Source organism: Petaurus breviceps, unplaced genomic scaffold (genome assembly GCF_028583685.1).
Source record: "Petaurus breviceps papuanus isolate PSGF00001 unplaced genomic scaffold, PetGlider_PUasm1.0 186, whole genome shotgun sequence".
NCBI lineage: Eukaryota > Metazoa > Chordata > Mammalia > Diprotodontia > Petauridae > Petaurus > Petaurus breviceps.
In genome coordinates, this window is record NW_027185798.1 from 6,260,907 (window position 1) to 6,277,475 (window position 16,569).

A 16,569-nucleotide genomic window follows, 5' to 3' on the forward strand; every position below is an offset into this window, starting at 1 on the left:
CCAGGCCCTGAGATCGCCAGGGGCAGAGGGGAAGCTGATCTTCATTGGGGGAGGATTTTCCCCATCAGGAGTTGTCTGTGCTAATGAAATTGTGGACTTGAGCAGCAGAGGTTTTAAGTGATCAACACCTCAGATTTTGATGAAATGCGTCTCTGCAGACCTGGAGCTTGAAGAGTTTGAAACCTCATTCTCGCCCAGGACACCGCAGAAACCGACCCCTGGATGTCCTGTAGAGACAGTGACCTGGGGCAACCAGGCCACATTAGAAACTCACTTTTCCCACATGTTTAATGACGGGGCAGAGCTCCATGGCCCCTGGGTCCTTTTGGCTCTAGATCCATGGTCCTAAATGATTTCACCTCACAGGGCCTTGGTTTCCTCATCTGTAAAATGGGCCGCATTGTTTGGACTAGACAGCATCCACAGTCTTCCAGCTGTCCAGCTGTGCTCCTGTGGCCCCCTGAGACCTAGAACTACAGGCCTGGATAGACATCCTTGCCATTATGGCATATGACAACTTTCATCTTGGGCCTGGTGCTCCTTGTTTCTTCTTCCTAATCTTTATCCCGCTGATGTAACCTCCCTTATTGTCTGTGGGCTCACTTGGATAGAGACAGCGTGACACATGCCGCCTCTGGCCTTGGTCGGCAGGGTGGTGTGGTAGGTAGAGCCCTGCCAAGGAGTCCGAGGGCCTGCATTCTAATTCTCCCTCCGGCGCTAACCTTTCCGAGCCTCCCTCGGTGAGTGGGAGCCACGCGGTGCCGAGTGTAGGACTTGGGCCAGCCTAGATCACCTGTCCTTCAGTCCTCTGAGCCTCAAGTTATTTCTCTGCAGTATGGGAGCAAGACGAGCACCTACTGCATGGGGTCTTTGAGGATCCCATGAGAAAACAGGATCAAGGTCTCAATCTTAATCAAGGCCTCACGTTCCCCACGCCCGGTCTAAATAAATGTGCACTGCTATCATTGTTATCATCTCTTATCTGTCAGAGGACGACAGAAATCATGACCCTGCCTAAGTCAGGTCGTTGTTTTGAGGGTGCTCATCTCAAGAATCTGGAGCCACAAGGGACCCTAGAAGCCTCTGAGGCCAAACCCCTTCATTTTACAGATGGGAAAACTGAGGCCCCAAGAGACTTGCTGGTGACCTCTCAAGTAATGGCGTCAGAGATCAGTGAGAGAGTTCGTTTTAAAACAGCTTTCAAACAAATGATAAAGGCACTGCCGGGGTGATTGGCCCTCATGTCCCAGGTCCCTTTGCAGGTCTTTGTGATCAAGGCAGAATGATGCCACACCAGCCCCAAGGACCTCCACCAATCAGAAGGCACTTGTTGAAGCATCCCGGCCTGGCTCATTTGCGGGGGGGGAGGTTGTTGGGTCGCATAAATCAAAGGAGAACCAAGGGAGCCCCTGGTCTTACCTGTGAGAGGCATGTTGTCCCCCCCCAGCTACCTCTGAGGGGGCAAGGGAGAATCTGTGCCACAGCCCCTGGGTAGATGGGGTGCAGGTGTCAGCCTTGGCCTTGGCCTCTGCTCAGCGAGAGCCCTTGGGTCCTCAGGCTGCTGCCTGGGGCCAGTTCCTGGTGCTGAGTCTGTGTAGGGGTGGGGGTAAGGGAAATCTGGGGAAGGGGGACCAGGGTCACCAGTAAGTGCCTGTAGCAGCAAGCACCCCAGCGTTCCCAGGGTGGCTGCTAGCACAGGTTCTTGGATCTGCTTTGATAAAGGAAAGCAACTCAAAATGGGTTAACAAGCTCACTTTAATCAGTCAGACATATATCGTTTACCTTGTTCAGGGGAAAAGGTCAGCACCCCGAACTTCAAAGTACACAGGCAGAATTATCAAGACAGAAACAGATCTAGTAGACAGATTTTAAACTGTCCAACCATTACATCCATACCAAATCAACATCTGGCTTTCAACATCTGGGTTTTTCAAAGCCGGGGGGGCTCTGGACAACGGCTTCCCAGAATCCAGATCAAATCACAGAACACTTCTCAAAGTGAGCCCCAAAAACAAAGCTACACATCAGGGCTTATATAGCCTTCTCCTGGCTCAGAGAATGTAACAACCTTATTGACTCACTGGCCAATCAAGAAGTATCTACTGAAAAACAAGCCTCCCACCCCAGGCTTCAGGTGCACTTTAGCCTAGGGGCAGGGAAGATCTTCCAAATCTGCATTCCCATTACAGTGCCTGAGGCTGAATTTGAACTCAGGTCTTACTGACTGCAGGCCCAGCACTCTGGACACTGTGACTTCTGGTGGTCTCTTCCAGCTCTGTATTCTGATGGTCTGCCATTACTTGTGAGCCTCAGTTTCCCCATCTATAAAACAGGTGGGTGATAATTGTGTTACCTGTCTCAAAGGATCCTGCAAGATGGCTCATGTGATCGGACACAGAGACGGAATCCAAGCCTCTGCTGCCCTCCCAGAGCTTATGCTCTTTGGGGGGAGATGAGGACACTTTATAAATAACAAAGGTTAGTTTTCCTTGTCGTCTTTCTTGGATGGTCTCCTAAGGCATGATTTTATCAACATGGGAAGATCACTAATACAGACCCAAAGCTCCCTTCAGGCTCACAATCTTGGCACACTTGGGGCCCCTGAGAGGTTAAGAAGCTGGCCTGGGGCCACTTGGTCACTCCATCTCAGAGGTAAGACTTGAACCTGGGTCTTCATGACTCCTAACCAAGTCTGCTTTTCATATAGATGACAAGATGTTATTAATGAAGCCATTCTACTTTACCATCAAAAAGAAAAATCCATGTTTGAGTCGGCTTTAGCAGGCTTCCTCCCTTAGAACTGCCATCCTACATCCAAAAGAAACCAGTTCATTGCCACCAACAGCCTCAGCCAAGAGGTCTGAAGGAATTCTCCCCTTGCGTTCTGGCCTGTGTGCTGTCCCCTATGGCAAATTATCAACAGTTTCAATAGTTCTTCTGTCTCCCATTTCCAGCCCTATAAATCAGCTTTTTGCTGTGGTAGCAAATCAGACCCTTTCCGGAAGCTCTGAGTAGGTTATTTCTATGGTCCCTCAAGGCTCCGAAATTTTATGGTTCTGTTTACTTCCTTATTTTCATAGGGTCATAGATCAGAGGCTTGTAGGATCAGAGAATGTAGGAGTTAGAAAGAACGTGGGAGATTGGCCACCCCGACTCCTCATGTAACGCAGAAAGAAACTGAGTCCCAGAGATGGGGAAGTGTTCATGGGTGTCAGGCAGCAGGGACAGAATTCTTACCAATAGATCGAGCGGTGAAGGAAACCCTGGTACAGTCTCTTCACTCGGCAGGAGAGAAAACTCAAGACAGACGTTGGATGTGGCTTCTTCGGGGTTTTGAACCCAGGCTCTGGGATTCCACTGTCTCTTCCCTTTCCACTGTACCCACTGCCTCCTCTGACTCCAAATCTAGTGGTCCTGTCTGTTACAGCATACTGCTCCTTTTAAAAATTTCATTTAATTTATTCAGTTAAAAAATACTTTTTTCTCCCTTCGCTGAAGAACATTTTTAAGTTTTATTGATATCTTTTGTTTTTATATCATCTTTTCCAAAAGTTTCCCTTCCCCCTCTCTGGTGAGTCATTTCTTGAAGTAAAAAATAAAAAAAGAAACAGTGAAAAAAGCAGTGCAGTAAAACAAGCCAATGCATTAGCCTATACTAATTGTATATGCTGTGTTCCACACCCATAATCCCCCACCTCTCTGAATAGGGGAGGAACTATTGGCTCATCCCTTTTTCTATCGAAGTTGTAATTACTGTGCTCTGTTTCTAAGAACAGATGGTTTTGGGTTGGTTTTTTGTTTTTTTTTTTAAGTCAGACTGGGGACATCAGACTTCAGCAGACATCTGATGCCCCTCTTTTAGGGATGGGATTGGCTCCTAAGACTGCCTTGAATCACAACTGTGGAACTCTAGTCTTTGCCCGACCCTTTGTCAGCCCATCTCCTGTCTGGGGCTCAGAGCTTTCGAGCTCCCGCCATTACTAATGAGAGGCAACGTGTCATGGTGAATAGGAAGAGGAAGGCCTTGAAGTCGCCCCTCTAACACCTCTGACTGTGTGACCCCAGCAAAGCCACGGAAATTCTCTGCATCCTCGAGCAGCTTTGATTTCTAATAGACTTTCAAAGTTAGGGTGACCATCGGTGTTGTCAGGCAAATTGTGGATCCAAGACTGTCCCATCCATCAAACATCGATCCTGATTTAAGCAAATATCAATATTTCAGTTTTTGTTTTTCAAAAATTCCCTTCTTTCCGGTATCCTTTTTCTTCCTGACCCCCTGTCAATTTCCCATCTGTTAACTGACCGGCTGAGCTTCTTATGGAGCCAGTAGAATGGCCAAGGTGGGAAGAACTGGCCTTTGGGATTTTGCAGCAGGAGACACAGGCCACCATCCGTTGTGATTGGGTGATGTTCTCCTGCCTGAGAAAGTTTCTGAAGAGCATTTCATTTCAGAGGGAAGAAAAATGTAGCTCTCTTCATTTGCAAGTCTCATTTCAGCACGTATAAAACTAATAAGTATCGAGGAAGGAACATTTCATTTCGGTACTGATTTTTAATTAAGAAAAAGCATATTCTTCATCTTCCCAATTATGAATACAGCCTTAATGACATACAAACTCTTAAAAAAAAAGCATATGCTAACTCATCCATCCCTCAATTTTTTTTTTAGCTCGTGTCAAAGAAAACCTTTGCTTAATTTAGCCAAAATCTTGATTTTGAAGCTTTTAAAAAGATAGACACAGATTTGATCCACAGGAAAAGGCCACATTTGGCCCTAAGGGCTCGACAAGAGTTGGGGGGTTGCTGCCTAAGCTCTGGCAAATTCTCCCATTAGATAAATATATACATACTTGCTGCTTCCCTGCAACTATTTCAAGGGTGTGAGTGGGTGGGCACGATGGGCAAAATACTCATCTCTAATTTAAACTCCCAAGTTAGGAGATCCTCCTGAAAGCCCACTCCCTGATAGAAGCCAACTGATTTATTTATGCTTTTACCCTGGACTTCCTATTCCCAGCTCCAGAATGAACCTAGAGGCCACCAGACTCTTAAATTGGGGGACTGAGGGGTGGAAGCAAACTCCCAAGGCCAGACATTGCCCTTTGAGGATTTTGGCCTTCTCACTATGTCTCTGCCCATCCTGATAGAGCTCCCTAATGGTCACTCCCCTGCCCATTGCCTGAAGAGCCCAGATGCCCAGGCTTGGAAAAGGAGGAGGCCCCAGACTTGCCAGTGTTATTTCCCATGCTCCCCCTCTCCGCATTTTCTGTGCCCCACAAAGACATATTCTCTTTCTGGTCCTGAATTCCTTCTCTTCCTCCAACCCTCAGTCCAGCCGCCACTTCCTCTGGGAAGCCCTTCCTGCTTCTTCCAAGGGGAAGTTTTCTTTCCCTTCCCCTTTTTTCCCCATAAAGCCTTGTTTGGACCCCTCATTTATCTCTTTTTGTATTGTTATTTGCCTATATTTCTATCAGAATCCATGTGGTATGATACAAAGAAGACCAGGTATGGAGTTGACAGGAGAGATGTAAGCTGGGTGTGACTCTTGCCTTGGATACTTCTTATCCACTTTGCTATGTGACTCCAAGAAAATCTCCTTACCTGTAAATGGGGAAATACCTGCCATGTACCTGCATGGTTGGAATGTATCCCATCTGGGAATTAAGGGCACTGATAATGCATTTCTTGATTCATTATTCTACACTTTGTAAAAGTAGACTGTTGAAGTACAGGAGAGGATTAGATTTGGTCCAAAAGACTGGGTTCAAATTCCACATCATGACACCTCTGGGCCTCAGTTTTCCCATCTGTTAAATGAGAGGCTTGGCTTGTTAATGTCCCTTCCTGTGCAGATGTAGGATGCAGTGGTCCTTGAGCCTGAGTCATTCTTCCCTAGCCTTTGAAGGGTTACAGACTGAGCTCATCGCCGGTGCTTACGTACGGCTCTGACTGAGGTCTGGGGGAGAGGCGCTATAATTAAGATTTATCCTCATGCCTTTTTAATAAGGGTGGAGACAAAGAGTATCATTCCATGCACAGGGAGGGGGGGCATGTGGCATGGGGGACAAAAAGAATATGTAATTTCATGTCCTTTTACTGAGCAAATGCAAACTTCCTGCATGTAGAATCTTGCGTGCTTGGAGCGACCACATCCTGTAAAAATGCCCCACAAACTCAGCAATTTGGTGACGTAAGTCGAATAATGTGATCGGCCCAGCCGATGATCAGAAGTGCTTCGGCCATGGATGCGTGGGGCTCTCTGAGCTGCATAGCCTGTTTCTTGGTTGGAGGTGTAGGGACCCACCCACGTGGCATTTTTTAAGAGGCCTGTGCAGCCTGAGACTTCCAGGAAGCAGACTATGGGGTCCTGGGAAGAGTCGAGCCGAAATGGCAGGCAGCACATGGTATAGCCATCCCTTGGCTGTCACTGGCAGTGCCTTGAAACATGTCCATTCATCCAGTGGGGAAAGGCTGCGGAGACAGGGGAGATCAATGAGGTGACCAGAAAGCTGCCCTCTCATTGATTGACGATCAGTCACGGGATGTACCCAATAATGGGGGGTGCCAATCAATTCCTTGTCTGTCTGTTTCTGGTGTGTGTGTGTGTGTGTATGTGTGTGTGGTAAGTGTCCAGCTCTATTCTTATTGCTGATCTCTCAATGTTGTGAATATGGTGATTGGCAAAGCAGGGCACCAGATACATTGAAAGTATTTACCTCCTTGGTGATAAACTTGGCTTATGTGAACTTCCATTGTGAGTCAAAATTGGGAAGTTTGAAGAGACCAGGAAGTAGAAATGTTAATAGCTGATATGCTGACGGTGACATAGACACCCACAAATTGTGTTCAAGTCCAAAACCCCAAGCACAGAAAAAATGTTGTATTAACATACAGTGGTTATCTGTGATTGGCTTTACTTTCAGAAATCCCAAAAAACTCATGTGGAATGTTACCAAATACATACACACACACACACACACACAAAATGCTTTGGTTCTGGCAAAATTACAAGAACATTTACAAGCAAAACAGTGGCTTTTAAAACAAAATTCTTAGTTGTTGTAAATGGGGATGGAGTGAGCTGAAGCAATCCCCTCAAAGACTCTCAAATGGGCTGTTGAAAATGGTTGTCAAACATTTCATGGGACGAGCTTCCTCGATCCATTATTGTGGTCAAAGGCTATAAACTCTTTTCAAAAGAATTAGAATGCATCAACAACCAAATGAAAGATTGGTCCAAATCACTAATAAGAAGAAATAGTAACAGCTCAAGGTTTCACCTCAGAGCCAACAGGCTGGCAAAGATCACCCAGGGAGAAGGGAAGGGAATAAACATTTATGTAGCACCTACTGTGTGCATGAACCTGTGCTAAGCACTTCACATATATTCTCTTGGTGGGGCCTCCCACCAACTGTGGGAGGCAGATGCTATTATTATTTCCATTTTACAGTGGAGGAAACCAAGGCAGGCTGCACTTGAGGGACTGGACAGACACACAGCTGCCAAGTGTCTAGGGCCAGATTTGCCCTTAGGTCCAGCACATTGTCCACTGAGTCATCAGCCATCTCCATGGACAGTGTTGGAGGGCGTGGGTAAGACAAGAACACTAAGAGACTGTCGTTGGAACTGTAACGTGATCTAGCCATTCTAGAAAAGGAATTAGATGAGAACAGTAACTGTATAACACACCCTCTGATCCAGAGAGCACCTTGGGGAACAGACCCTGAGAAGCTTAGTATGACAGGGGCCATAGACCCATAAAGCCCCTTCTGGGGCAGCAAGAAACCCTGGAGACAACACAAAATGCCCTGGAGTAGACCAACTAGAATTATTACTGTGCCCTAAGAAAGGAGGATAAAGGAAATTCAGAGAATTGTGTGAAGACTAGAATGAACTGATACAGGAGAAAATAAGCCGAACCAAGGCTACCATCTGGACTGTATCTAGAACGATAGAAAGGAAAGAGCTGATGAGTTGAAAAGCTGTCTAGATGGATGACTGATCTTGGCCCCACACTGGAGATGGAGTATTTATACCTCCTTTCTTACCTTGGAGAGGTGGAGGACTGTGGGGGTGAAATGGTAGATCTACTGTCCGCTTCCCTTCACTGTTGTTTTGCTTTGTTTTGTTTTGTTTTTTGCTAGCCAGGAGGGCTTTTTGGAGCTGTTTCCTTGAATGGAAACGCCCCAGGCTGTATCCCTTGTCTGATTCTCATAGGTGTAGGTGGGAAGGGAATTGTGTTTGTAGTATTTGCCCTTCCTGCTAAGCCAGGTGAAGGGCTGCCAGGACTGGAGGGAAACCCACACTGTATGTGTTGCTGTGATTTACTTTACCCTGTTAGTATTCTAATTAAAGTTCGTGCTGTAAAAAAAAGGAAGGTTCCCTAGTGGATGGGAGTGTGTATACACACATATGAGGGTATTCTATCCAGAAATTACTGCAAGAGAAAAACAAAAATCACTCAGCCAATCAACAAATATTTACCAAGTGCCAAAAGCATCAGTAAAAAAATTTTTTAAGGAATCTAATATTGTTCTAAAATCTGAATCATTTGATAGCCAAAAATCAAATCCTCCTCACTAAATATATTGTTAGAGTATTATTAGCTATGTTATTATCACATAGAATTAGTCTGAATGTCCAAGTCAGTGTTATATTATTCAGCACCATTAATGGTAGATTTTAAAGTATCTTTTAAATTTTTTCATTGCTTTTAAGTTCCATTTAAAGGGAAGAGTTCTACTGTACTGATGTTAAAAAACAATTGAGAGCCACGACTTCCAGAGTAACTCAGCCACCTTGGTATTTAGCAGACGAAAAGTAGCCCGTCCAAAGAGAAAGGGATTGTTTCAGTTTCTAGTCCCTGTTTTACCACTGAGGTTGTATATAACATGAGAGAAGTCACTGTGCTCTCTGCCCCAGTTTCCTGTGGTTGTGGAACTAGAAAACTTCTGACCCTTACTACTTTGCCTTGGGTAGGCCATTTCCCTTCTATGGCCCTCAGTTTTGTGATCTGTGAAATGAGGGGACTGAACTAGATGGTGTAGGACACCCCTTCTAACCGTAGAACTGGGATTCTCTCTGGGCCATACTTATCAGTGTCAAAGGAGACAGTTGGCCAGGTGGCCTCCGGCCCCTTCCAGCTCTGTGGGCCCAGAGGGAGTTTAGATGATGACCAGGAGTCATAGAGATTTATAGCTGGAAGGATCTTTCAGGATGATGGAATCCGAGAGAGAAGGAAAAAAAGATGAGGCCTAGGCCAGAAGAGAAGCTTGGTCCGCTGAGTCCGCTGAGTGGCCCATCCCAGCCATCAGCCCGGTGGGCTTGCCACTGGGAAAGCCTTTGGGGCACCCATTCATGGGATCATAGCATTTAAAGCTGGGGGGTCGTCAGAGTCCGTAGCTCTCATTTTACTGATGAAGCCGCTGAGGCCCAGAGAAGGGGAGCCCCTTCCTAGGGTCTCCCAGGATCAGAGGCAGCATCTGAAACCTTGTCTTCTGACTCCAGGGTCAGTTTGCTGTTCCCTCCACACATGGCCTCCTGCTCGCAGCCAGCCTGCAGCTAACTCACTGAATCGGCCACAGCATCAGGCTGCTCTTGTATCCTTACTTGCCAACCGCCCAGAGTTACTTTAAACCAGTGGAAAACTTCCTCCTGGACAAGAAGGACCTCTTTAAATTGTATTTGCCTGTAGAAGTTTCGGGAGCTATGTGGTGCAGTGAATAGAACAAGGATCCTGGACTGAGGAAGACCTGAGTTCAAATTTTACCTCAGATGACTGAATGACTCTGGACCAGTCACTTAACCTCTGTTTGCCTCAGTTTCTTTGTCTATGAAATGGAATAAGAACGGCACCTTCCTCCCTGGGTTGTTGGGAGTATCAAAAGATATAACAATTGTAAAAGTGTTTAACCCAGTGCCTGGAACACAGTTGTCATTGTATAACTGTTAGCTAGGTGGCACAGTCCTGGAGTCAGGAAGGCCTGAGTTCAAATCCAGAATCAGACACTAGCTGTGTGATCCTGGACAAGTCACTTCACCTTGTTTGCCTCAGTTTCCTCATCTGTAAAATGAGGTGGCAAAGGAAATGCAGTGTCTTTACCAAGAAGACCCCCAAAGTGGAGTCTCAAAGAGTCAGACATGACTGAATAACGTCCATGTTATGTTTATTACCAGTATTGATATTATTATTCTTCCTGTAAGGAGGTCTGTGGCATTCTGTGGCCGCGTGGGGCCCTGGCACTATTGCTTTGTGAATTTCGGTGACGCCCTGCAGACATCTGAACTGTTTCTCTTTGCCCCCTTTAGATCGATGCACTGAGTAAAAGAAGCAAAGAAGCGGAGGCCGCCTTCTTGAATGTCTATAAGAGATTAATTGATGTCCCAGGTAAGCCAGCAGGCTTGATTGGAACGAGCCAGCGCCCCTCTGTTCCTTGGGGGCTTTCTTCTTGGCCAGCTGCAGGAAACGGTGCAGTTCCCTCTTGGCATCCCCGGCACTCCCGGGGAAGAAGCAAAGGCCTAGGTAGACTCTCCCAGACTCAGTGTCCAGCAGAGGATGCAGGATGGGACGCTCATCTGAGTCCCAAACGTGGCCTGGTTCCTCTCCATCCTTGTAGTGTAGTAGGAAATACAGCCAGTCACGGCCTAACTCGTCATCCCTGTGACCTCTCCCAACACTCGTCACCACCCCCCTCTGTGGATTCTCTGGAGGGCAGGGATTGTCATTCTTTGTAAGCTGACTCTGCAGACCTAGTGCGGGGCCTGGCCCAGAATGACTAATAAATGCTTGTTTATTTATTCATTCTTTCAATAAGCTTGTAAGAGAATGAATGCATTCTTACTGCCCCCTATGCATCGATTAATACCCCTCTCCATCGAGGCTTACAAGTCCCCCACTTTCACCAAACTAACTGTGGTCAGTTCAGTTTATGTGCCAAGCACTGGGCCAGGTACTGAGGGAGCTCCCTGCCCTGGAATCCCATACTACTGGGATAGAAACTCCTTGGGGGTGGGACTCTGCACACAGTAGGTACGTAATCCGCTGATTTGAGGATAAGAGTCGAACAGAGAACTGCAATACAAGGTAAACTGTGATGACTGGGGGAAAAACAGAGTCCCTGTTGCCTCATTGTTTGAGCCGTGTAGACAGTGGCTGTCACTGTAGGACCACGATTCTTCTATGCCATGAGCAGAAAACTTGTAAGAACCACCGTTCCAGGAGGTTCCGTTATTGATCAAAAACGAGAATAAACCAAAGAAAAGGGGACGTGAATGGAGGAGAAATTAGAGTTAAGTCTGTTCATCTTCTGGTATTTTTCTCTTCCTTTAAGGGGCAAGTATAAAGGAAGCTTTGGAGTGTCCTCCTATGGTAACGGCAGACAATGTTTCTCCCTCTATACCTGCCTCTCTGCCCAATTAGCAAAGCAAACAGTTTCTCATAATGGATAGTGTTTCGCACCGGGGGTCAACCAGACCTGGGTTCAGATCCTGCCTCTGACACTGGGTAGCTGTGTGGCCATGGGCCAGTGGCTTCACGTCTCTGAGCTTCCGATTCCACATCTGTAAAATGAGGGGATTGGGTCCACTCAACTTCTGAGGCTTCTTCCAGTCTGAAATGAATGATCCTGGCATCAACAAAGATGCCTCTTTGGCCTTCTAAGAAATGAATTCAGTTCAGTGTTACCTTTGGAAACACAAAGACAAGCCTTGGCTTTTCCACCAAGAAGGAAGGGAGAGGGACTCCTTTCTCTTTCCTCCTGAGTAGGGGACGCTGCTGCTGCTGGGCAGGTTCTCACTTTGAGGACCATCTGGAGAGGAGCTGGCTGGGCTAGGGGGTGTTTAAGCCCTCTTGCAGGTGGTGAGCAAGGAAGCCTCATTAGCATTACTATGCCCGAGCTGTCCTATTAGAATTATACATGCATGCCAGCGACTTGTTATGTCCCACACAAACGTCTTAGTCATGACTGAAGCAAGTTCAGTAAGACAAAAACAAAGCCTGGCTGCCTGTGCAGTGTGCCCATCAGTGCTCACTCTCTAGGCCAGGCCAGGCTCAGCTTTGCCCTCCCAGACGAAGACTGCACATCTTGTGGCCTCCTTAGCAGCAGGTTTTCCCCTCGCCACCCCTGGTTTTGTCAATCTGGAGTGGGTATGAATCCCCCTCAGAGGGAACTAGCTGCTGTCCCTACCTGGTTTGGCTTGGTTGCTTTCTGTTCTTGGGATCATCCATTTCTCTTGGACATCTGAGATGCACATTTGGCTTTTGGTATCGCCATGTTGCTTTTCCAGTTTTCTCTAGCCTTTTGCATGATGCTTGAGCTTTCCATCTTATCTCTGTCTGCAGTCAGAGCCTTAGCGTTGGCAGCCAAGGCTATATTAGTGTCCATACTTCTCCTGTATGTTATTTTGTCCCCTCCTGATACCCGTTTGCAAAATCAATTTCATTGTCCTTGAGTGGAGAAAGCGCTGGGCTTAATGTTGGGAAGATCTGCTTAAATCTCAGCCCTGTGCCTCCTCGCCTGGAGTTTCCTCATCTCTAAAGGGAAAAAAATAGAGTTGCTGGCCCCGGAATTCCTAACAAACAGCTCAGAGTCTGGGATCCTGAGAGAAAGATTCCGTTGTGTCTAGTCCCCTATTTTGAAATTTCTCCCTAAAACGCATTCAGTCCCACCTGCATTCATTCCTGCATCATGGGGAGACTGAGGAGTTTCTCTCTGAAGCCCAGGCTGTGCCTGCTCTGACTCAGGTAGAGAGAATTTGCAGGAAAAATCCAATCGAGCCGGACAGATTGGCTTTGATAAATATAACTCCTGGCAGCTTTCTGTTTGCAAAGGTTGCTGTGTTCCTTTGATTCGCTATTTTTGTTTTGCTATTAAAGGGTGCTCTGGGGCCATATTAGGACTCAAAAGGTCCTATTGTAAAGGAGAAAGAAGCCAGGAGAGAATGCGTCATTCTGTAATGTGTATATTTTATTGAGGTGTGTATGTGTGTGTGTGTGTGTGTGTGTGTGTGTGTGTTAACTCTTTTTTGAAAAGGTTAGCTTGTTTGGGGTTTGCCGAGGCTGAGGCCATTAGCAGTTGTTTTTCCAAACATCTCACGCCCCCTTTTCAAATATGTAATTGAGTTTTATACACACATTTTCCCCAGTGCAGTTTCTGAATTGAGCTGTCATTTAAAAGGGGGCTATTTTCCTTCAGCTGCTTGTGGGATTTTTTTTTTTTTCCTGCAGGGAGTAATCATTTTTGTCCCTCCTTTTTTCTATCCACAAAAAAAGGAGAAGTATTTCTTCCAAAGATTTGGACTGCCCCCTAGTTTACAAAGCCATCCAGCATCATTCCATAAGCTGGTGGTCGCCATACAAGCCAGGCTTTCTCCTCTTAAAGTGGCCAGCCTCCTTCATGGTCCCTGAAAAGACATGGGGGGAAGGGGTGTCTACCCTGGAGAGCACTCAGGCTTTCTTTGAACGAGCTAGAGGTGAAGCCCAGCAACATTGACTCTCAAGGCTAAGTTAAACAGCTGAGCTCCTGATCCAGGAGCCTGGGCCGCATGGGGCCTTCTGCTAATGGGGGCGAATGCGTGCTTTGCTTCAGTTACTGCTCTCCCATCTCCGTTATCTTCTCATCTGTAGAAGGCTTGTCTGCCTCGTGCATGTGTATGAGGGATTTTGAGAGTTTGGGTGGTTCAGCCTTCCTGACGTCAGCGTGCAGGAGGACAGATCAACCATCTGCTCCAGAGAGGGACCTGAGGGGCCTTTTGTTTAAATAAGTTGGAGAAAGGAAAATGCAGCTTGAGGTTTGTAACACGTTTGTCCGCAATGTCCATTTTCGGTATTCCAGTGGAATCCAGCCAGAAGGACATTCATGCAGAACATTGCCTCCTATCTCAGATCTGTAAAGTAGAATTAAATACATTACTTATTAAAGACCGAAACATTGTGAATTTCATGTCATTGAGGGGAAGGGAAAAGCTGGGGAAATAGGAATGGGAGACCAGGGTCTTACATTCAGAGCCAGAAGGAGCCCCCTCGTCATTTTTTTAAAAATGCAATCTAATTGGTAGGTTTTGTTTTCTATCACTTATATTTCCCAATGTGTCTCTCCCCCATCTCTCCTGGAGTGCCATCCCTTGTGACAGAATAAAAGAGACTGGGGGAAAACGTTCAGCACAACTAACTCACATGGCCCCCCACCTTTGCAAATGTGGGAGTTGGGGGAGAATATCTTCTCATCTCTCTTCTGTGGCATTCCTGTTATTTTATCCATGAGGAAACTGAGGTCCAGGAAGGTTGTGATTCACCCAGGATCCCACGAGTTGTAAGTGATAATCCTTCGGCTGTGTAAGGCTTCTAGTGTGGGTGGACATTGTTCTGGAAAACTGGGTAATTTCCATGGTCACTGGTGACACCCTCATTTTGTACATACTAATAGCAGTTAACATTTCTATAGCACTGGAAGGTTTGCATAGCATCTTACATTGGTGACCTCATTTGGCCCTCAAGACAATCTTATTATTACCCCCATTTTACAGATGAACACACTGAGACTGATAGTGATTTGCCCGGTCATACAGTTAGTGTCTGAGGTAGGATTTGCACTCAGGTTTTCAGATTCTAAGTTTAGCACCACATCCTTAATGATTACGATGTTGATAATAGTCATTATAGTACTAGCCAACATGTATATATCACATTAAGATCTTTCAAAGTGCTTTTCCTATAATATCTCCTTTGACCCTTCTGGCAGCCCTCTGAACTAAATTTGTTATCATGATTATCCTCTTTTTCCAGAAAAGCAAACTGAAGCCTAGTGACTTGCTCAGAGCCAAATAGCTAGGGAGTGTCTGAGGCAGGATGTGAACTCTGGTCTCCCTAAGTCCAAGTCCACTGTTCTAAGCACTATACCAAGGTGAGGAAACTGAGACACAAAGCAGCTTGCCCAGGATCACACAACTTTCCCTAGGATTTGAATTCAGATCTTCTGCCTCTAAGACCAGTACTCAAATAAGCCCAAAGGCTGGTTGTTTTTAGCAGAATAGGAGTTAATGTCCCTAAGTTTTTATAGTACAAGGAAAGATCATCTTCCATGGAACTCCTAGAATTAACAGGCTTCTAAAAGGGACTTTGTGATCCCCTCCTTCACTCTTCTTCTAGAACGTTCATTTCACAGGGTTTGGGGAGGAGGAGGAGGAGGAGAAGGGAAATTCCAAAGCAGACAATATGGGACCTGCCCTCAAAGAGCCGGTGACTCTCGCAGGGAAGAAGAGACAGAGATGAAACACAGAGAAATGTGTGAGTAAGGTGATGGCATATATGGTACAGACTATCTTCATTCTGGAGAAATCTAGAGGAAAGAGGAAGGATTTAGCCAGCCTGCATCAGTCAAGGGTGTTTGCCCAGCAGAGAGAATCTCGAATCCAACCCCTTCTTCCTTTCCCTAGCCCAAAGGTAGCAAGCTGGACACTGAACTTGCCCTGGGAAAGGAGCCATTGGGTAATATTGCTGTTTTCTTGTCATCCCTAGCTCATTATGGGCTCTGTGCCTCGAGCTTGTGGTTAGTCAGATCTGGCATGAGAGAGCGGACCCCTACAAAGGAAATAAACATGTGTGAACCCCAGAGCAGGGGTCCAGCTGAACTTATCGAAAGAGACAAGCGGCTAAATGGGAATATCAGGCAAATGAAAAAACACATACAGAACAGTGAAGGGGACCAGCCATGGGGGCCAGGTAATGGAGGGGACAATGAAGGGGCCCCAGGGGCACACAGAGGGAACTTGGTGACAGGGGCCAGGTCATTCTAGACAGTCATTACAAGAGGGGGCTGGAATTTGGGTTAGCCTCAGTGTATTATCACAATAGCAAGTTTTAGAGTTCACCAGAAAAGAAACAGGTTCTACTCTTAGCTGTTGGGAAGGGGAACCAACAGATGAGAAAGGACCTTTTTGTGACGAGGCAGCAGCTCACTTTTGTAATAGGAGAGATCGCGGGAGGGGTAGAGTGTGGACCTTTGAGCTTTTTGAGAGAACTCCCCAGGTGAGGAAAGTACCTCTACCAGTACATGTCAGTGCCTCCTCTCAGCTCATGGTCTAAGAGCAGGGGGTCTTAACTTTTTGGGGGTCGTAGACCCCTTGGGCAGTCAAGCATGCCTAATAGTGCCAGACCCCAGATTAAGAATCCCCATCTTAGAAAGTTTCCTAAGGCCCAAAGAGACGAGCTGATTGGTCAGTATGTGTCAGAAGTGGGACATGACCCTAAGTCTCATTGGCTCTGAGGGTAGCTTTCTGTTACACCCCAGGCTGCCATCCATAAAGACTCAGCTGAAATGAGAATTATAAATTAAGGCAACAGAAGGAGGATTGAAAGTCAGAGGGCCTGGGTTCACATGCTGCCCCTTACACTGCCCTGGTGCCTGGGAACAAGTCACCCAGGCTCCCAGAGCCTCCATTTCTCCAGCCATAGAGGTAGAGGGATGGTGGGACCAGATGACCTGTGAGGGCCTTCCCACCTCTAGGTCATGAAAGCCTTTTCAGTGGTATAGTATAGCCTAACTCTCCCCAGAGATCTCTCAGTGCTGAGT

General features: G+C 46.6%; 1 protein-coding gene across 1 annotated transcript in view; it reads left to right on the forward strand.

Annotated features, from left to right (window-relative positions):
- CUX1 (cut like homeobox 1) overlaps nt 1-16,569 on the forward strand; it is a 301,593-nt gene that overhangs the window by 112,365 nt on the left and 172,659 nt on the right. Inside the window, exon 5 of the mRNA XM_069089141.1 lies at nt 10,310-10,388. Coding sequence (XP_068945242.1) covers nt 10,310-10,388 — 79 coding nt within the window. The remainder of the gene's footprint in view (nt 1-10,309; nt 10,389-16,569) is intronic.